Source organism: Bos indicus, chromosome 25 (genome assembly GCF_029378745.1).
Source record: "Bos indicus isolate NIAB-ARS_2022 breed Sahiwal x Tharparkar chromosome 25, NIAB-ARS_B.indTharparkar_mat_pri_1.0, whole genome shotgun sequence".
Classification (NCBI taxonomy): Eukaryota; Metazoa; Chordata; class Mammalia; order Artiodactyla; family Bovidae; genus Bos; species Bos indicus.
In genome coordinates, this window is record NC_091784.1 from 28,532,761 (window position 1) to 28,554,815 (window position 22,055).

The following is a 22,055-nucleotide window of genomic DNA, read 5'->3' on the forward strand; positions in this document are numbered from 1 at the left end:
GGCCAAAAGTAGTTCTGTGTGTGTGTGTGTGTTGGTCATGGGTTTCCGCTCAGGCTCCCTGGTAATGACAAGTGAGCTGACTGTCCTAGAAGGTGAATGAAATATCCAGAGCTTGAACCCTTGAACGGGGTCCCCGGAAGCTAGGAGAATCAGACTTCCAGAAAAGAAACATCTCACTTCCCCCAAATAATACAGAAGACCCGTGAACGATGGTGTAGAGCATGACTGAAATATTCCAAATCCAGAATTAGCTCAAGAAGCCTCTCACATGGGTCTGTAGATCTGTTTGAAATCACTGTTGTCTCCACACAGCCGGAACTCAGAGAGGCCCTCAGGGCGTGTCAGGCAACGCGTGGTACTTCAGGGCCTGCAGCCCTGAGTTCCCACCGGGCCTCTGTGAGCTCCCTGAATTTCAGTCATTTAATCTCTGAGCATCTCAAATTCCTCCTCTGGAGAAAAGAGAACCGAAATTATACCTTGCTCTCAGGGTTATCATGAGAAATTAGTGTATGTGAAAGCCTTTTACAACCTAGAGCCTTAATCATGAATAGGTGAACGGGGAGGGGCTATCTCCTACCTGTTCATCAAGGATGCTCCCTGGAGTCCCTGGGGAGTCAGGATCTCCGGAAGAGCACGTGGAGCACCCACTGCACTGTGCGCATGCGCCCAGCTCGAACCAGCCCCTCCCCGTGGTCCCCAAGGAGCCTCGGACACACAGCTTCCACAATTTTATTGTGTCTGGGGGCATCAGCCAAGCCTCAAGGCTTTTCGTAGCCCGTGGGCAGAGGGTTGACCCGGGGATTGTGGAAAAAAGTGTGGTTGCCGTCTCCCCATGAGAAGGGCTGTGGAGAGAGAGGGAAGGGGAGCGAGATGTCAGTATGGGGGGTCCCCCATCCCCTGGCTCACCCGCCTGCTCGCGTCCGCAAGAGGTCGGTGTACCTTGGTGCGGATCCGGAGGTGATGGTAAGGGATGAATGCCGGGCGCTCGCGGTGGCCCGAGTGGAGCCAGGAGTTGAGGGTGCAGAGGGCCACGCTCGGGAGCGCCAGCCCGAAAGTCAGGAAGCGCCAGGTGCGGGCTGCAGCAGAGGGTGGGGGAGGAAGCCAGAGGTGAGAGAGAGATAGGAGGGTCGCCAGGACGCTGGAAGGCCCCAGGGGCAGGGGGTGAGGGGGAACCGAGGGACAAGGTCAGGAAGCCACAGGGTCAGGCCCCAGCTGCACTCACCTCCTGTCCCACCATGGTCTCCCTTGGCCGCACTGGCCAAGCCCCGACTCAAGGACTTCAGAGGCAAAGCCATGTCGATGGCAGAAGCTGGGGACAAGGGCACTGTCCTTTCCTTCTCCTTCAGTGAGGCCTCGGTTCCCCTCCCCTCTGTTCCTGCCAATCACCTGTTGAGTCCCTTGAATGGGTGGCTATTTTTAGGGGGTTTCTATATTTGAAATGAGGCCTGACTGGCAAGAGGTCTTTCTCTCCAGGCAGCTTGCTTTACTGTGCCTCTTATTTTGGTAAGGGGACATTTAAAGTACAATACGCCTTTCTTTTTATAGTTGGAGGGAATTATTTTGCTCAATACTCTAGACCCAGTGATTGGCACAGAGTAGGCCTTTAATAAATATTTGTAGAATGAATAAAGTGTCCTTTTGAATCTCAGGTTTTTTTCAGGTGTATACTGTATAATAATTTGTACCTTAAATGATCTCAGTGAAGTTTAAGTAAAGTAACAGAGGAAGTTTTAGTAACTTGTTGAACAGTTAAATGTTATATATAGTATTGCTAAATTATTCTGGGGCCCTCACTGAACTATAATGGAATTCTTCCTACAGTCGCTTTTTCCCAGTTGGACTTTGGAATTGCTACTGAGAAGACGGGGACCCTGTTACAGTTACTTGATTTCTTTGTCCACACTCAGTCCAACTCTTAAACCCCCTCCCTACTCAAGATTATGGCTCTTGGTAAAAACAAAAATGAAGAGTATTTTTACCCGAAAAGGTCCTAGGTGCCTCTCTCTCCCCTCAGAGTTTTGCTGGTCATCACCAAACAATTCCCTGGGGATCCCCATCCCTTAGTCTCACCCTGGAAGATCCCACTAAGAGCTTTTCTGTCTGGTGCTGGGCCAGTGGCCCAAGGGCTGCTAGCATCCTCTGCTGTTGTCGCCCTCTTGTGGCGCACATGCTCAAGTACACCTATTGCAGAAACTGATGAGACCATCCTGGCAATTTGTGATAATCTCATTACTACAGATGCTGGGCTTCCTGGATGGCCCAATGAGTAAAGAACTTGCCTGCAGTGCAGAAGACACAGGAGACGTGGGTTTGATCCCTGGGTTGGGAATATCTCCTGGAGGAGAAAATGGCAATCCACTCCAGTATTCTTGCCTGAAAAATTCCATGGACAGTGGAGCCTAGTGGGCAACAGTCCAAAGCGTCACTAAGAGTCAGATACGACTGAGCAACTAAACACAGATGTGTGGGGAAAAGGCACTGGGCCCAAATAAGAAGCACTTTTTAGTTGCTTTTCTATGTTATTGCTATAGAAATAACCACGATCTCATTGACTGGCAGGCAAAGTGACTGGGAAGATTTAATTAGTTGTGGTCACTTCCTTGGTCACTTTGGTTAACTTTCCAAGTGTGTCCACATTGGAAAGAAAACAAGGATAGAAGAATCTGAGTTTGGGGACTTCCCTGGTGGTCCAGTGGCTAAGATTGTGAGCTCTCAATGCAGGGGGCTTGAGTTTGAGCCCCGATTGGGGAGCTAGATTCCACATGCCACAGCTGAGAATTCATATGCCACAGCTAAACAGATCCTGCCTGCCGCAACTAAGACCCAGTGCAGCCAATTAAAAAGAAAGAACCTGAGTCCTGGCATAAGTGATTCCTTGATTCAGTTAATATTTATTGAGTGCCTACTGTGTCACACACTAGGCCAGAGACTCTGGGGAAGTCAGACAAGTGACCTGATGTCGTGATGATTCCTAATGCCGCTGAAGCAGACACCACATTGAGTGTGATAGGAGAGTTTGGGAAAACTTTCAGTGGAGCTGGGGCTCATATAATTAGGACTTTAGGTGACAGAAAAGGGGGAAGGGCATTCTGGGAAGTCAGAAATAAAATAAGTACAAAAGCATGGAGGTGTGAAAGGCCAGTAAAGCTGCAGAGGTGGGGCAAAGCTAGGGTGAGGATCTATGATGTCCGTGCTGGAGCATCTGACTCTTGTGCAGGCCCACGCTGGGGGTGGGGCTTAGGCACAGATGCTTTGAAGCAGGGGAGTGACATCAGATTTGATGTTGGAGCCTGGGGTTTAAGGGAGCGCTGTCATTGGTGGATTATACAGATGATGAACCAGAACACAGGACTAGATGCAGGGAAGGCTGATGAGGAGTCTTTTGCAATAATCCAGGCAGGTGATGACAGCAATAGGCATGTAAGGTAGTAGTACTGGCAACAGCAAGGAAAGGATGGACTTGAGAAATCTTCCCTGAGTAGAACAAAAAGGATGGGGACTTCCCTGGTGGTCCAGTGGTCAAGAATCTGCCTTCCAATGCAGGGGACATGGGTTCGATCCCTGGTTGGAGAACTAAGATCCCACATGCTGTGGGGCAACTAAGCCTGCACCTCACAACTAGAGAAGCCCCTGAGCACTGCAACTAGGGAAAGCCCGAGCACTGCTCTGAAGACCCAGCACAGCCAAAAAAATAAATCAATAAAATAAAAAGGATGTGGTGCCTGAAGGCACTTGAGTTGGAGCTGCAGAGCTATGGGAGAAAGAAGAATCAAGGACTTGGGTAGTAAGCCTGGAAATGCGATGGGCAATGCTGTGAGGCATCTCTGTGCAGTCTGAATTCTCACTAGCTAACTGGACTTTTTTTATGCTAACAACACATTGTTAGGAAAACCAACAAATAATTTTTATAAAACACAAGGGAAGTCATTTAGCACTGATGTTGAGGCATCATTTAATATTATGCTTGTCCATACCAAGAAGATATGGTTTTCAGTAACTTACTTTTGCCTACCGCCTCTCTAAATCCTTTTGTAAACTGTGAAGTCTGAGGGACCAGAGAGAAGTTGTTCCTTTTCAATCTCAAAGTGGTCCAATGGCTAAGACTTCACGTTTCCCCATGCAGGGGGCAGGGGCTCGATGCAGAGTGAGAGATCTAGATCCCACATGCCACAATTAAGAGTTCGCGTGCTGCAAATAAGGATTACACATGCCACAGCTAAAAAAATAAAATATACCACACGTACCACAAGTGCAACAAAGATCAAAGATCCCACATCCTGCAACTAAGACTCGGCTCAGCCAAATAAATATGTATTTTTTTAAATAATAAAATAGTTAGCACTTACAGAGTACTTACTATGGACCAGGGGCTGTTCTGACAATTAACCGAGAGAGAGGCTTACCCACTTTACAGATGACTAAACTGAGGCACTGAAAGGTCTTAACCTTGCTCGTGGATCATTCATATGATAAATGGCAGAACCAGGACCCAAAGGTTCTGGCTCAAAGAGAGTTTCCTCCTAATTCCTCTGCTACAAATGCCTGTCTCATTAGGACAATTTTGAAATAGAAACTCCCTTTTGTCCATAATTCCACCAATTCTAACACTAATACCTTCACATTTTCTTCAGCACGTTTAGCACTAATTCCTTCAGCATGTTTATTCAGGCTTTGCCAACACACCTTCATATTTAGACTCTACAATCAGTTTAGCTACTGAACAAGAGAAAACTACCCCAAGCAAAAGATGAGTCTAAGTTTGCTTTCCAAAAAGAATATGTGCACTCCTTTTAATTTTAATTCTGTTGTACCAGGTCTTAGTAGCAGCCCCAGGAATCTTTAATCTTCCTTGCTGCATGCGGGATCTTTAGTTGTGGCCTGTGGGATCTAGTTTTCTGACCAGGGATCACACCTGAGTCCTCTGTATTGGGAGCACAAAATCTTCCCCACCAGGGAAGTCCTTGTGCACTCTTTTTTTTAACTCATGAACATTTTCTGGCTCATTCACATTCTTTTATCATGATATTTTAATGACTATATACAATTCTTTCATTTAAAAGACCACATTTTATTCATCCCTTTTATTATTGGAATATGTCACTACTATAGAAAATGCTGGAATGAGCATCTTCACACCATGCACAGAGCTTATTTTTTTAATCTCACATAGGAATCATCATCAGGAGCATAGCTGATGCCCCATGTAGGCAAGGGCCTTTGATCTTCATAAGGGAGAAGTTCTTATAAAAACATGAATGGCTGCAGTTCAATTTGCTCATGTCTGAGCCTGAGCCAAGCTTGATGACTCTAGCCTGTTCATGGTCTTGGGAGCCCTAGGTAAAGCTCAGCAGCGCTGGGAATGCTCCTGAGTCAGCAGGGACATAGCCAGTGTAGTCAGCTCTTCTGACAATTAAAAGTGTCACAGGTTTGCAAGAACTTTGATCTAGTTAGCCACCTTAATCCATTACTCTGTGACTATCACAGCTGTCTCCTCCTATTGGGTTGGCCAAAAGATCATCAGGATTTTTCCGTACCATCTTACAGAAAAACCTGATCGAACTTTTTGACGAACTCATTACATTCCCCATCTAGCCCAGGCTTTCCTTTCCCCTTGCTGGGATTAGTTTGTTTCCTACTTGGCCTTTCTCCCAATTGCCTTACATAAGGCTGTCAAATATATTTCTTATTACAGGGCAGAGCTTCCTTTTCGCACAGCCTGGGACACATACAAAATGTGAACAGTGATTTGTGAACCACATTGGGATAAAGGGTGGAGGCTGCTCCCAGCTGGAGGTGCCTGGCCCAGTGCTTCTGGCCATCCCAGGCCCCACCCATCTGCCCTAGGAGATAAAGCAGTGATCTCAACCCTGGCTGCACAATAGAATTACCCAGAAGTTTTGCAAAATTCTTTTGCGTACATTGCACCCGGGGATTACAATGACATACAGGTGGCTCAGACTGTAAAGAATCTGCCCACAGTGCAGGAGACCCATGTTCGATCCCTGGGTCAGGAAGATCCCATGGAGAAGGAAATGGTAACCCACTCCAGTATTATTGCCTGGGAAATCCCATGGACAGAGGAGGCTGACGGGAGACCATGGGGTCGCAAAGAACTGGACACAACTGAGCAACTAACACACACATAAGGTTGAGAACCTTTGAACTAAAGGAGTATCTGTTGGTCCTCACTGCAGTGCTTCCCTTCTGAGCCACGGGTCCAGGGTATTAAGAAACTAAGATCATGGTCCTGAACTCGGGTGCGCACAGCTCTCAGTAGCTGGATTCAATGCCACATGATGATAAAATTTAACTTCACCAAACCATCTAAGTCTAAATAGCTGTCTCCCGGCTGGGGGTACCCAGTGGCCTTGTGGAAAGTTGAGAGAGAGAGGGTCCTGACGGAAGGCGGGTGTTTAGGTCGGTGTGAGGGGTGTGGTGGGTGAAGGCAGTACTCGGCTGGAGACCTTAGGAACAGTAGCTCAGTTCAGTTCAGTTCAGTTGCTCAGTGGTGGCAGACTCTGTGACCCCATGAACCCCAGCACTCCAGGCCTCCCTGTCCATCACCAACTCCTGGAGTCCACCCAAACCCATGTCCATCGAGTCGATGATGCCATTCAACCATCTCATCCTCTGTCGTCCCCTTTTCCTCCTGCCCTCAATCTTTCCCAGCATTAGGGTCTTTTCCAATGAGTCAACTCTTCGCATGAGGTGGCCAAATTATTGGAGTTTCAGCCTCAACATCAGTCTTTCCAATGAACACCCAGGACTGATCTCCTTTAGGATGGACTGGTTGGATTTCCTTGCAGTCCAAGGGACTCTCAAGAGTCTTCTCCAACACCACACTTCAAAAGCATCAATTCTTCGGTGCTCAGCTTTCTTTACAGTCCAACTCTCACATCCATACATGACTACTGGAAAAACCATAGCCTTGACTAGACGGACCTTTGCTAGCAAAGTAACGTCTCTGCTTTTTAATATGCTGTCTAGGTTGGTCATAATTTTCCTTCCAAGGAGTAAGCGTCTTTTAATTTCATGGCTGCAATCACCATCTGCAGTGATTTTGGAGCCCAAAAAAATAAAGTCAGCCACTGTTTCCCCATCTATCTGTCATTAAGTGATGGGACCAGATGCCATGATCTTCGTTTTCTGAATGTTGAGCTTTAAGCCAACTTTTTCACTCTCCTCTTTCACTTTCATCAAGAGGCTCTTTAGTTCTTCTTCACTTTCTGCCATAAGGGTGGTGTCATCTGCATATCTGAGGTTATTGATATTTCTCCCGGCACTCTTGACTCCAGCTTGTGCTTCCTCCAGCCCAGCGTTTCTCATGATGTATTCTGCATATGAGTTAAATAAGCAGGGTAACAATATACAGCCTTGACGTACTCCTTTTCCTAGTTGGAACCAGTCTGTTGTTCCATGTCCAGTTCTAACTGTTGCTTCCTGACCAAGAGGCAGGTCAGGTGGTCTGGTATTCCCATCTCTTTCAGAATTTTCCACAGTTTATTGTGATCCACACAGTCAAAGGTTTTGGCATAGTCAATAAAGCAGAAATAGATGTTTTTCTGGAACCCTCTTGCTTTTTCGATGATCCATGGGATGTTGGCAACTCGATCTCTGGTTCCTCTGCCTTTTCTAAAACCAGCTTGAACATCTGGAACGGTAGAAAGATGCCCGGATTATAAAGTGGGTGGAGCTGGAGTTGCTTAAGGGACTACTGGGAGATGAGCTAATGGAATAACTAGACTCCCGGAAGAGAATGGAGGGTGGGAAGCTGAAAAGGGCCATGGAGGTGTTCGTCCCGCCCCTGATAATACCCATGTGCTGTCGGGGCTCAAGGCGCGCCTCATCAATGGGGCTCGGCGGAGGCGAGTGTTCAGAATCGCCCCCCTGCTCCGGGAAAAGGCGGCTGCCCGGGCGGCTGATCGTCGCCAGCTCTTATCTACGGAGACCCCGCACCCACGTGTCTCTTGCATGACACCCGAGGGTGCAATAAGCTAAGGTTGTTCGTCCCCAGCTCAAGGAAAGCCACCCGCTGCGTGGCAAGGGGCCCTACTCCACATGGCAGAACCCAGAGGGAACCGCCGCCAACTCTCCAGGGCCGGCAGCCTCCGCCGGGCCTGCTGGGAAATGTAGTCCGCAAGGTGACCTGGGAAAAGGAGGTGCGTTGACCCCCTAGCCCCAAAGACCCCGAGACCCGGATGCGGAAGGTCCCGGGCATCCTTACTCAGTCTCCGGCAGGGGGCGCTCCAGCCACGGCCGCCCTGCTTGCTTAGCACCTCCCCACAAATCGCCCACCTGTCCCACAACCTTCCCAAGATGGGCTGAAACGGTCAGAGCAATGAACGCACCACAGAGAACCGCGGAGAAACGGCATCCCAGTCCCTAATTAGAATGTGAGAGGAAACGGCTAGGAGCGGTCTTCCCTCAAGCGAGAGATTTTTAGATGTCACCGCACCACGTTAAGCCATATCACCTTGGCCGGGGCTCGCTCCCCTGGGCGTCCCAGTCACACGCTTTTGTTTCATTTGCTATACAGTCTATTACTGGGATCACTGGTGTAATAAGGTCCGTTCATTAGATGATAGTACTAGAGCATCGATAATTTCCTGACTTTGATAATGTCCTTGTTTTTAGAAAATACACATTATTTAGGAATATAGAGCGATGTTAGCATTTTGAACTGGGAGGAAATAAGAGAAAGGGCCAGGGTATCCTGAATCCTACGGAAGAGAATCGGCAAATCACCCGGGCAGTGATCAGCCCTTCCTAAAGTTGATCTGCCCCTGTCTCATGTGGGATGCAGGGACTCAGCAGACATAGAGTTTCTGTTCTCCCGCAATGTGACTAGCGAAGGGAGGGAGGGAGGAGTTGTGGCTTGGGGCTGCGGTGCTGTTCCCATCCCCAGTGCACATCCAAAGCACTTGCCAGCCACTGTTGAGCTTCTAGGTGGGCGGGACTCCAGCTGCCAGCCTATGGCACACCCAATACACAGCACCAGCCTCTGTATCGCCCACCAGGCTCAGACGTGGAACCTGGATCCCAGGAGTGGATGAGATCAGAGACAGAACTGGATGGAGTCCGAGCTCATGTCCAGAACTAAGCAGAAGCAGAGCCAGTCCAGGGGAAATGGTATTACTGACTCCCCCTCCCTCTGAGCCCACTGGGTGTCTCCACACTTTCTTGCTTCCCCAAAGAGCCCTTCCAGGGATGTCTGCCAGGGGTGATTTCCCCCACGAGGCTCACAGGGTCCCATACTCACCCTCTGACCAAGGCACATGGGTTTGCCTTGCCTTGCTGAATCTGTAAGCTCTGTCCCTATTCCCTCGCAGATATGGAAAGGAGTTTCAATATTGGAGGGTGATATCTCAGATACGGAGACAGAGGATTCAGGGGAGAAGGGAAGAGGAGAAAAAATGATTGGGGGAGGGGGCAGGAACGGGTGACGAAAAAGAGAAACTGCCTCCACTGCATGAAGAGTCTTGGTCACCCATGAAAGTGTAGGGTGGGGATGGTCACCCCCAAACGCCTTTCTGTAGCAGTTAGGCAAGTAATACAAATGAAACACACTGATTCAGGGATACAGCATGGAGCAGTGTGGACTGTCCATGTCCCAGGCAGACATTACTCGGCCCTGTCAAGAGCTGTTGCTGGAGAGAACCAGTGTTGCTGAATTTTCTGATCCTCTCCCCTTTCCCCAAACCCCAATCCAGAAATTTAAATCGGGAGATTTCACATCACAATCTAGAAATGTTGGCTCATGGGGATTCCCTGGAGGTCCAATGATTAGGACTATCTCCTTTCCCTGCTGAGGGCATGGGTTCGATCCCTGGTCAGGGAACTAAGATCCCTCAAGCTGCACAAGTGCACACATGTGTGTACACACACACACACACACACACACACACACACACACAAAGTTGGCTCAACAGTTTACACACACACACACCGTGAAGGCCAAAACTAACGTGTTTACCGTCTCTGCCCTGAACACTGGTCACCTGCCTGGGCGGTGACACTGCCTCCCTCCCAGCTCAGGGCACAGTAAATGCTGAATAAACCCCAGTTCCTGTTTCCAAGGTCCGGTCTGCCTCCCTGCTCCAGGAAGAACCTGTTTCTACAACTGAGAGGATGGAGCGCAGGGCTACTTACATTAAGGTGAGAACCAGCTTCAGTTGATGGAAAGAGATTTTGCGAACAGATCCCCCTCCCATGCCCATCTCCACCATGAACCTCACGACCATCTGCACCTACAATTTTGCAGAGAACAGAATCCAGCTTTGAGGAAGCTGAGGCCCCAAGGCCACGAGTAAGAGTATAAACAGGAGCTGATCATAACATCCATTTATTGAGTGCTTACTACGGATGTGCCCAGCTCAGGCCTCCCGCTCAAACCCTGGTTTGTGCTCTTTGAAATGGTGTCAACAACGGGGAACATTCCAGAACCCTTCCCTTCATCACAGACCCAGATTGAGGAGACAAGTGGCATCCATTAGATGCACCTTCACGAAGCCTCTTAAGACTTGCTGCAAGTGATGCCCTTTCTCCAGCGCCGGAACTGGGTTCGGGTCCATCTCCTTCATGACACCATGCTACCCCAGGACTGGGGCTATCTCACTCATTTCTGTAACCTTCAGGAGGAGGCAAAAAGTGCACTGGTGCGATGCCTGCAGACTGACACCCCCAGTGACAGGGTTGGCAAGCAGAGTTGGCAGACGAGTTTTGCTGAGTTACTTCCTCCACCCAGGTGTTTCAAGTCAGTGATCCCATGGGAGCTTACTACCATCCTGGGAGGCAACATCACCCTCAGTTTTACAGATGAAGAAACTGAAGCTCATAAGAGGCAGACCTGTCCAAGGTCATGCAGTTAGGAAGAGATACTCTGTGCTAGAAGCTCACATCCCTTCCCTTCGGCCCTTATTCTCTGCGGTGCAGTTCTAGATGCACCGAGCTGCTAAGAGGCAAGATTTTGGGACAAGGCACCAGAGGTGTGGGTCTCATGATTCCTTGGGGCAGGCACCAGGCCTCCCCCAACCTCAAAAGGGCTACGTTCCGTGCCCCTCCCAGGAACAGAGCCGGCTACAGGGAGGACAGCAGAGCCTCACAGCTTAGCCTCTGCTCTGGGCGAACATTGTGCTGTGCTTCGAGAAGCCTCCCTCTGGCTCCCATAGACTGTTTTACCAACAGAAACACGTTTGTTTACATAGGCAGCCCACCCCAATGGTCAAACTACAGTGCTATGTCCAGTCCCCAGTGTCTGGGCACACTAGATTGTCACCATTTTCTCCTCTTTGAGGGATCAGAGAAAAAACCTGGGAAACCTTCGAGGAAAGAGGCTAAAGGAAAGGAAGGGGCAGATGACCAACGTCTGGTCTTTTGCCCCTGCCTAGAAATGCCACCAGCCTTCCTGGTCTGTTGCTTTGGTCCTGGGCCCCACCAGTTTCACTTTGTAGACAGTTGTCTTTCAAAGAGATCATACACCCCTGAGCTCACCTAATGGTCCCCAAGTTCAACCTCTCTGAGCCCTGTGCTAGGACACACCCTTCCTTATGGTCCCCTCTTGGAGGTGAGGCCCTCCCCGACCTCCTTCTTCTCCACTGTCTTCCTCATGGGGGTTTGCCTGGCATCTGGCCCCATTCTCCTGGGCGGAGGGGGCCACAGCTCCTGCGTAATTTGCCCCCTCACTCCCTGGACCTGTGAAGGGATCTGATCAGCAGCTGCCAAAGGTGCTTTGCATCTTAAAGCAACCTGGCCAGTTCAGCCCATCCCCAAACTCTCCCTCCAGCCGGAGTCCCATCTCCAGGGCCTCAGAGAACATGCCCAACTTTTCTGTCCCAATTCCTCCAGCCTGGGCTTCCCTGATTCAGCCCACAAATCAGCAGCCCCGGAGGAGCAGAAGAGGCCTGCTGAGAAATTCTGGTCCCCTCAGTCTCCTGAAGGACTGCATCAAAGTCAGAGCTGCAGTTTGGGCTGCAACTTAAGCCAGGGATGTTGGCAGGGGCTGCCACCCTGGTGCGTCCGCTGGTGCTGGCCCAGATAGGGAGCTGGGGGCAAAGGCCTTGTCACTCTGCCGGCAGACGGAGGGCTTCTCTCCGCGGTGCGCCACCCGGTGGATGAGCAGGGGAGAGCTCTGGCGGAAGCTCCTGTCACACTGGCTCAAAGCCTAAGGTTTCTGGCCCGTGGGAGTGTTGGTGCGGCAGCAGATTTGAACTGTCTACAAAACTCTTGCTGCAGCTGAGTTTGGTGCACTTATTTCTTGCCTGTGTGTGAGCACTGTGTTTAAAAAGCTTGGAGCTGTGGAAGAAGGTTTTGCCACATTCTGGGCCGGCGTGGGGTCGTTCGCCCATGTGGACTTGCTGGTGCTTGGTGAACTGGGTGAGCTCCTTAAAGCCACGGCCACACTCAGGACACCTGAAGGGTCACTCTCCACTGTGGGTGAGTTGGTGCCTTAGGCAGCCGGAGCTGTGGGTGAAGTTCTTGCTCCTCCTCCGCGTGCGATCGCTGGTGCTTGAGCAGATAAGAGCTGCACCCAAAGCGGTCACCACACCAGATACAGAGGTAGGGCTTCTCACCGGTGTGGCAGCGCTGGTGCTGCGCCAGGTTGGAGCTGAGGCTGAAGCGCTTGCCGCAGTCCCCCGCAGCTGTATGGCTTCACCCCCGTGCGCGTGCGCTGGTGCTGGATCAGGTTGAAGCTAACACAGAAGTCTTGCCACATTCGGCACAAGTATCAGGCTTCTCGCCCATGTGCCCCCGCCGGTGTCCGAGCTGCGGCCAATAATAGGCTCCTCGCACTCCAGACACTTATGAGGCCGGAGGCCTGAGTGAGAGCGACGGTGTCGCATGAGGTTAGAGCTCAGGCTGAAGCAACGGTCACACTGGGGACAGAGGGACGGTTTCTCGCCGGTGTGTACCCCGTGCTGTTTAGCCAGATCTGACCACCGTCGGAAGCTTTTGCTACACTGGGGACAGCAGTAGGGTTTATCACCGCCGCTGCTTTGGTGATGATTGAGATCGGGGAGGTAGGCTGCAGTCAATCCACACTGCTGGCACTCGAAGGCTCCAGGGACCGCAGGAGAGTTGGTCTTGGCAGGAGTTTCTCTCTCCCCAGGGCCAGAGACTGACCTACGTAGGTACCGCAGGCCCAGCATCATTTCCCAGGCGGCCGGCTGCCCCGGCGACACCAAGGGCCGCTTGTGTGAAACAACTCCGCAAACAAAGGAGGACCTTGGGATTTCCTGGGATCCAGACAACCGGTTCCCCCGCTGCTCGGCGCCGTCGGAGTCCTCCCTTGCAGTTTCTGGAGCCCGCGACTCCACAGCCGGAAGAGCGTCCCGTTTCCTAGATACCAACCACTCAACTCACAAGCACAACCAGAGCTGAAGACTCTCGGGACCCAGGAATCCAGCACCGGAAACGGAAATGTCCACTAGCTCGTGCCATTCTAGGAAGTGGCAGCGAACGGTCTCTGTGGGTTTAACCCTCTCGTTCACCTGGCGGAGCAAGTGCTCCCATCTGCAGCCGCTATCAGGAACTTGACACTTTACTCTTGGCTGGAGGTTCTGAGCCCATCGGCGCAAACTTCAGTGCCCCGGCCACCGCTGGGGGGCGGCAAAACGAGCTGTCGTTGCCAAGGACACGCTGGGGGCGGAGTAGACACGTCACCTGGAGTAGCACCTTACTGAGACGCCAAGGTCGGAGGTACTGGTCCACCTGAGGCCCTTTAGAGTTTCCCATCCATCCTAAGCTAGGCGTGTTAAACTTGGCGCAGACTACATATCCCAGCATGCACCGCAGGCGCCTCTAGGGCACTCACAACGATCAGATAGGTAACCACTACTCTCAACATTTTTTCTGCGACTGTGCAAGTCAGAGCACCAGGATCGAGAACTACAACTTCCGACCTGCAGAACAGCTGCGGCGCTATTTAAAAAGCGTCAGAGAGGCGGTGCCTGGCCACGCCCCTCTTTTCCAGTTCCGCTCCCTTGGACGAGCTGCGAGGAGAGGGGCGGAGCCTTAGGCCTGAGCCAAGATGGCGGCTGCGAAGTCAACCCCCACGGACTCGCTCTCGTTCTGCCTCGCGCAGCTCACGGCGGCGGCCGGGGAGGGTCTAGGTGGGCGAAAGGACACAGCTACCAGCGAGACACCCTTGGGCCGTGCGCTCTTAGCCCTCCGTACGCGCCACGTCAAGGCAGCCGGGGGAATAGAGCGCTTCCGGGCACGCGGCGGGCTCCGCCCCCTTCTCGCGCTGCTACGGCGAGCGGCTGCAGCGGGTCCCGCCCCGTCCCAGGCTGGCGCAGGCTCCGCCCCCTCGTCGGTCGAGTCAGCGGCTTCTTCTGGCCCCGCCCCTTCGCCGGGCTCCGCCCCCTCTGCTGCGTCACCAGCGACACCCTCGCCACCAGCGCGCCTGCGCAAGACGCTGGACTTGGCGCTCAGCATCCTGGCCAACTGCTGTACTGAAGGGGCGTGCCGGGCTGAAGTGCGCAGACTCGGAGGCATTCTCCCATTGGGTAAGTGCCCCGCCCTCACTTCCTAAAAGGTTTCCACCCATACCTCTGTCTGGGCCTGGGCGGAGTCTCGAGTTCTTTGTGCTGCAACCTGGAGGGTTGTGTTTTAGGACGGCGCAGCGCCCTCTGTTTTCTTGTCGTCGAGATATGTGACGTCACTTCTCTTTCTAGAAATTATATGCTAGCCCTGCTAGATCCGATAATTAAAGCTAATTACCTGGGTATTGATTAAGGATCACCTCTGTCGCATCTGGGCTAATGGAGGCCAAAAGGTTATTTGGTGACTTTGAAATGATTCTTAGTCTTCATTTATGTTCATAGTAGGCACTCAGTGCCTGCTATGTCTAGCCTTGTGCAGAGCTCTGAAATCCCATTTGATGAGCTAGACTTCAGGTGTAGTGCTTCAGAAAGTGGGCTCTGCAGTCAGCTAGACCCATCAGAGACTAGGATTGTAAAGTGGGGTAATAATAACTACCTGAAAAAATTGGAATAGGGAGAAAATAAAATACAAAGATGGAGCACAGATACTCAAAGTATCTGTGACTGGGTACTCCCAGTTATTGAAAACTAGCACGTTAAGAACAAATCCTGGAAATCCCTGGTGGTCTAATGGTTAGGACTTGGTGCTTTCACTGCTGGGATCCAGGTTCCATACCTGGTCAGGGAACCGCAAGCCTCCAGGCACAGCCAAAAAAACTAGAACAAATCCTAAGCCAGTGTTATAACTATAAATGGAATGTAACCTTGAAAATTTGGGATGAAAGTGAAAGTGGAGAGTGGAAAAGTTGGCTTAAAGCTCAACATTCAGAAAATGAAGATCATGGCATCTGGTCCCATCACTTCATGGGAAATAGATGGGGAAACTGGAAACAGTGTCAGACTTTATTTTTCTGGGCTCCAAAATCACTGCAGATGGTGACTGCAGCCATGAAATTAAAAGACGCTTACTCCTTGGAAGGAAAGTTATGACCAACCTAGATAGTATGTTGAAAAACAGAGACATTACTTTGCCAACAAAGGTCCGTCTAGTCAAGGCTATGGTTTTTCCTGTGGTCATGTATGGATGTGAGAGTTGGACTGTGAAGAAGGCTGAGCGCCGAAGAATTGATGCTTTTGAACTGGGGTGTTGGAGAAGACTCTTGAGAGTCCCTTGGACTGCAAGGAGATCCAACCAGTCCATTCTGAAGGAGATCAGCCCTGGGATTTCTTTGGAAGGAATGATGCTAAAGCTGAGACTCCAGTACTTTGGCCACCTCATGCGAAGAGTTGACTCATTGGAAAAGACTGTGATGCTGGGAAGGATTGGGGGCAGGAGGAGAAGGGGACGACAGAGGATGAGATGGTATCACTGACTCGATGGACATGAGTCTGGGTGAACTCCGGGAGTTGGTGATGGACAGGGAGGCCTGGCGTGCTGCAATTCATGGGGTTGCAAAGAGTCGGACACGACTGGGCGACTGATCTGATCTGATACTGAACTGAACTGATATTGTACATGTATAATTTATATAGTGTACATTTTTAACTTATACAATAGTGCTTCTTAGGTGGCTCAGTGGTAAAGAATCTGCCTGCCAATGGAGGAGATGTGTGTTCAATCCCTAGGCCCAGAAGATCCCCTGGAGGAGGAAATAGCAACCCACTCCAGTATTCTTGCCTGGAAAATCCCATGCACAGAGGAGCCTGGCAGGCTGCAGTCCCTGGGGTCACAAGGAGTCAGACATGACTGAGCAACAGAGCACACAACTTATATAATATTGTGCATTATCTACATTTTAGTTTTTCAAATGAGAACAAACCCAGAAGATAGCAAGCTTTTCTGTTTACCAGCTAACTTGGCGCCTTCTAGTGGCAACATTGTGAACACAGCGTTCTTCTTCATTGCCTGCCAGCTATAAACTTAGGCCTATTTTTATGAAATCTTTATTGTTTTGATAAAATAAAACATTATTTTCAGTTTTCATAAAATGTATCTGGACCATAATGTATTTGACAAGAGGCCTGGCACATTAAGTCCTCAATAAATATAAGTTTTGTTGTTAGTGTATAACCCCCATCATTCATTCACTGTTCTGTACTTTAAATATCTCCTGAATCCATCCCACTGCTTTGCCTTCTTCCATCACGTGCCCAGAGACTGTGCTGGGCTGTGCTGGTATCTGGGTCAACCCATCTTCTGCTCACTCTGCCTTACTGTTTTCCCCTGTAATCCATTCTCCTCATGACTGCCAGTCTAGATCATGGCCTGTCCATTCTTAGAACCCTGTATGGCTCCCAGTGCCCTCACATTCAAGTCCTCATCTCTTGACCTGATAAGGCCCTTTGTGAAGTCATAACATAGACACTAGATCTCACTTTTGGGCCTTTGCAAAGGGTGCTACCAAACCTAAAATGTCCCTTAACACTCCCATCCACCGTCCACCTAGCAAACACCTACCTATCGAACTTTCCAGATCCCGCAAGTTTTAGGCCTATTCTGGAGGCCTTCCCTGACTCTCTGAGGCCACATTCTTTTTTTTAAAATTTATTTATTTATTTTAATTGGAGGCTAATTACAATATTGTAGTGGTTTTTGCCATACATTGACATGAATCAGCCATGGATGTACATGGGTCCCCCATCCTGAACCCCCCCTCCTGCCTCCCTCCCCATCCCATCCCTCAGGGTCATCCCAGTGCACCGGCCCTGAGCGCCCTGTCCTGAGGCCACGTTCTTGAGGTGATTAACGAGAGAGACAAGAAGGAGTAGAACCCTCAAGAAGCCAAACTCTCTTGCAGTGACTATTCTTCAGTGTGTGAAGACAGACAGCATCCAGAACCGAACCGCCCGTGCTCTGGGGAACTTAGCCATGGAACCTGAGAGCTGTGGGGACATCCACTGTGCTGGTGAGTGGGCTTTGAGGGTGGAGCCAGCTAGGGCTTGGGAATTAAAGAAGGGATGGGTGGGCGGGGGTCTGTCCTCACTCGCCCTCCATCTCCTCCCCCACCCCCAGGTGCTGTTCCCCTGCTCGTGGAGAGCCTGACAGCCTGCCAGGACTCCCAGTGCCGCCAGAGTGTGGTCCGCGCCCTCCGCAACCTGGCGGACTCACCCCAGCACCGCCTGGCCCTGGCCCAGCAGGGAGCGGTGCGCCCACTGGCTGAACTTCTGGCTGCAGCACCAGATCCCGCGCTGACCTTGGCCTTGGTCCGTGCCCTCCTAGAGCTGAGTCGAGGCTGCTCCCGGGCCTGTGCTGAGCAGCTCAGTCTGGGTGGGGGACTCGGCCCACTGGTCGGCCTGGCCTCCCATCCCAAAAGAGCCGTGCGTGAGGCCACCATCTTGATCCTCGCCAACCTGTGCGCCCAGGGCCTGGTGCGGCCTGCCCTGGGCAATGCTGGGGGCGTGGAGGTGCTGTTGGGTGAACTCCGTCGGCGCCGGGGCCTCAACGGGGCAAGCCCAGCCTCCCAGCAGCCCCTGGTGCGGGCCGTGTGTCTGCTGTGCCGGGAGGCTATCAACCGGGCCCGGCTGCGAGATGCCGGGGGCTTGGAGCTGTTGATGGGCTTGCTGCGGGATCCCCGTGCCAGCGCCTGGCACCCTCGTGTGGTGGCTGCCCTCGTGGGCTTCCTATATGATACAGGGGCCCTGGGCCGGCTTCAGGCTCTGGGATTGGTACCTCTCCTGGCTGGGCAGCTGTGTGGTGAGGCTGGCGATGAGGAAGAAGAAGGAAGAGAAGCTGCCTCCTGGGACTTCCCTGAGGAGAGGACCCCAGAGCGGGCAGAGGCGGGAAGCTTCCGAAGCCTCCAGTGAGTTCCCACCTGATGCTGTGGGGTGGGGCCTCTTTACTACCCTCACTCACCCCGCCCCCACCTATTCTGTATTTGTAAGACTTTGATTCTGACCCCTAATACCTTGTTCTCACTGAACATGACTGCCTTCAAGACCCCAAATATACCTCTTCTCTCTTAGAGCCACCTTTTGTTTGACCTTGGCTCTCCGCAGGTGGCACAGTGGTAAACAATCCACCTGCCAATGCAAGAGACCTGGGTTCAATCCCTGGGTCAGGAAGATCCCCTGGAGGAGGGTATGGCCACCCACTCCACTATTCTCACCTGTAGAATCCCATGGACAGAGGAACCTGGCAGGCTATGGCCCATAGTGTCCCAAAGAGTCAGACACGACTGAAGGGACTTAGCATGCATGCGTGCATGCACGAGTGCTGGGCCTCTTTGCTTACTGTTCCCTGTGCCCAGGGCACTCCTCCTCTGAGATGCCGTGATTAGAACTTAGGTTAATGGGGACTTGATTTAAAACGTCAGCTCTTTCCTTACCACCCCCCTACCCTGTGTTTCTGTTCCCTTTTATTTTTTCTCCACACATATCACTTCACACCACGCTGAACAGAAACTCTAGAGGGTCATGATCTTTTTTTGCTTTTGCTTCTCTGTAGTACCTGAAACGCACTTAGCATACACTAGGCAATAGGCAGTCAGGAATTGCTGAACGGGGTTGGGGGGGGGGGTGTTGGGATTCCCTTTTTCCCCTGTCCTCCTCAGGCTGCCTTCTCTTCTGGCCTCAGTCACTTCTTGGAGGACCGCTCTTTTGACCTGCTCCCTCCCCTCGGCCCCGGGTTCCAAATCCTTTGTCCCCCCTGCAGGTCCTGGCTGATCTCCGAGGGTTATGCTGCAGGCCCGGGAGACATCTCTCCCGACTGGTCCCCGGAGTGCTGTCCGCCTCCGCCAGAACCGGCCGATCTGACCAGCCCCACCTCGCTGCGGACGCCCCGCGCCCTGCGCCCGCCCGGCCGCAGCCCCACCGCCTCTGCCGCCGAGGAGCCCTGGGGCCGCGAGGGGCCGGCACTGCTGTTGCTGTCGCGCTTCTCCCAGGCTCCCGACCCCAGCGGGGCGCTGGTGACCGGCCCGGCCCTGTGCGGCCTGCTGGCCTACGTGACGGGCGCGCCGGGCCCGCCGAGCCCCCGCGCTCTGCGCATCCTGGCGCGGCTCACCTGCAACCCCGCCTGCCTCGAGGCCTTCGTGCGCAGCTACGGGGCGGCGCTACTGCGCGCCTGGCTGGTGCTCGGCGTTGCCCCCGACGACTGGCCGGCGCTGCGCACCCGGCAGGCCCGCCGCAGCCAGCACCAGCACCGGGAGTTGGGTGGGTCCTGCGCCCTTCTCACCCTTCCCCTCCCACTGCGCCTCCACTGCTCTCTCACCGCCATCCCTGGGAACAACAGCCACCAAGTGGTGGCCGGGAAGGACTCCCTTCTCCATTGCCCCCACACATAGTTCTTCAACCTCTGACTGTATCTTGGGGCCCAGGGACCCCAGCACCAGGCTTGGCCTGAACAGCTTAGAATCTGCCTCTCCTTCCCCAGTCTCTTCTCGTTTCCCCGTATTCCTAACTTCTGCACTCTCCTTGACTCCACTGGGCACACTGATGTGAACTGCGGCTCAGGCACCACGTCTTCCCAGGCTCATGTCCTCCGAAAGTCCCCTTCCAACCCTGCCAGGGACTGCCCAGTCTTCTGTGCCCTGTTTTGGCCCTCGAGGGCCCAGAGTCATTCCCTGACCATCCGGGGGTGGGGCTGTTCTGGCCCTTAACCTTCCAGTTCCTAGGGTTGGGTTGCCATCCCTCCAGGGCCTGCGGTCATCACCCTCTGCCTTGCCCTGAGGTCACCCCCTCCTTCCTCTCGGGGACCCAGGGGCCTCTCTTGCCCACCCCTACCCCCACCCCAGCTGCCAACCTGACCTGCTCCACCCGCCCCTGCAGGTGAGATGCTGCTGCAGAACCTGACTGTGCAAGCTGAGTCGCCCTTCGGAGTGGGAGCCCTCACCCACCTGCTGCTCTCTGGGAGCCCGGAGGACCGTGTGGCCTGCGCCCTGACCCTGCCCTTCATCTGTCGGTGAGGGAGACATGGGTACCTCGCGGGGGCAGGGGGCGCAAGATTGCTGTTCTCCAGCGCTGCCCTTTTCCAGCTTCTGAAAGATTCTCTTTTCCCCTCAAAGGAAGCCCTCTCTGTGGCGCCGGCTACTTCTGGACCAGGGCGGCCTCCGGCTCCTCCTCTCGGCGCTTACCCGGCCCGCTCCGCACCCACTCTTTCTCTTTTTCGCCGCAGATTCCCTTTCCTGCCTCCAAGGCCTGGTGTCTCCCACGGGGAGCCCAGCCATCCTACCTGCAATCCCCTTGGACCTAGACCCACCCTCCCCTTGCCTCTATGAACCTCTGCTGGGCCCAGCCCCCATGCCAGCCCCCGACCTCCACTTCCTGCTGGACTCAGGCCTCCGGCTCCCTGCCCAGCGAGCCGCCTCAGCCACTGCCTCCCCTTTCTTCCGGGCCCTGCTGGCTGGCAGCTTTGCCGAAGCCCAAATGGACCTAGTGCCCCTCCGAGGCCTGTCGCCCAGCGCGGCCTGGCCCATCCTGCATCACCTGCATGGCTGCCGGGGCTGTGGGGCCGCCCTGGGGCCTGTACCTCCGCCAGGCCAGCCCCTGCTGGGCTCCGAAGCTGAGGAGGCTCTGGAGGCCGCTGGCCGTTTCCTGCTGCCAGGGCTGGAGGAGGAGCTGGAAGAAGCTGTGGGCCGCATCCACCTGGGACCCCAGGGTGGCCCAGAGTCAGTGGGGGAGGTGTTCCGCCTGGGCCGGCCGCGGCTGGCTGCCCACTGCGCACGCTGGACCCTTGGGCCGGGGCAGTGCCCCCGGAAGCGGGCCCTGGCTCTGGTGGGGCTTGTGGAAGCTGCTGGCGAGGAGGCTGGGCCCCTGACCGAGGCCTTACTGGCTGTGGTGATGGGGGTGGAGTCAGGGGGCAAGGGTCCCAGCCTAGACTGTTGATGTACCCTGGGGGGAGACCCAGGGATGAGTTAGCTAGGAGGAGGTCTCTCTCAATGGGAGGAGGCTGAGCAGAAGGAGTCACCGTTGATGGCCCATGAGAGGATGGACCTGGACCCCGGGGTGTCTGAAGACTCAGGAGTGAGAAGCCAAGGCCAGGGTCTGGGCATGGGGCCCTCGAGGTGGAGAACAGCCCAGGGCCCCAGGCACCTGGCCTGGCCCAGCTTTATGGATTTGGAATTAAAAGCTTTGGAGTCGGCTCCCCCTGTTGTGTGGTGTCTCTGCTTCCTTTCCTGTGGGAGTACCTGTACACCTTAACCCATCCAGCAGGGTTGTGTCCAGGTGTCTGTGTCTCAGTGGGCCTCCCTGGTGGCTCAGCGGTAAAGAACCTGCCTACTCATGCAGGAGACACAGGTTCAGTCCTGGGGTCTGGAAGATCCCCTGGAGAAGGAAATGAGAACCCACTCCAGTATTCTTGCCTGGGAAATCCCATGGACGGAGGATCCTGATGGGGCTTATAGAGAGTCGGACATGACTTAGCAATTCAACAACAACTGTGTCTCAGTACAGGCCACCCTTGGCGTGCAGGAGTTTAATAAGTAACAATGTGCAGGTTCCTGGAGCCCCTGGATATGCTGCAGTTGCCAGGCTGCTCCTGAGGATGTGGTTTTGGGCCCCAGGGGAAGCCTGCTTCCTGTTCAGGCTACTTCATTGTTTAGCCACCCACCCAGCTGGACACAGACCTGGATCGAGGCTGAG

At 53.2% G+C, this 22,055-nt stretch overlaps 2 protein-coding genes and 1 pseudogene across 2 annotated transcripts; 1 reads left to right on the forward strand and 2 right to left on the reverse strand.

Annotated features, from left to right (window-relative positions):
* Positions 1-713: 713 nt before the first annotated feature.
* COX6A2 (cytochrome c oxidase subunit 6A2) lies at positions 714-1,382 on the reverse strand. Its single transcript, XM_019988308.2, has 3 exons — positions 1,223-1,382; positions 940-1,076; positions 714-842 (listed from the first exon to the last, which is right to left on the reverse strand). The coding sequence occupies exons 1-3, from the start codon at positions 1,293-1,295 to the stop codon at positions 759-761; spliced, it is 294 nt and encodes a 97-aa protein (XP_019843867.1). The 5' UTR covers positions 1,296-1,382; the 3' UTR covers positions 714-758.
* An 8,944-nt stretch (positions 1,383-10,326) lies between these two features.
* LOC139179633 (zinc finger protein 436-like) lies at positions 10,327-13,782 on the reverse strand (annotated as a pseudogene).
* Positions 13,344-21,558, forward strand: ARMC5 (armadillo repeat containing 5). Its single transcript, XM_070779959.1, has 6 exons — positions 13,344-14,504; positions 17,279-17,386; positions 17,494-18,280; positions 19,132-19,628; positions 20,244-20,376; positions 20,480-21,558. Exons 1-6 carry the CDS (start codon positions 14,027-14,029, stop codon positions 21,297-21,299), a joined length of 2,823 nt encoding a protein of 940 aa, XP_070636060.1. The 5' UTR covers positions 13,344-14,026; the 3' UTR covers positions 21,300-21,558.
* The last annotated feature ends 497 nt before the right edge of the window (positions 21,559-22,055 follow it).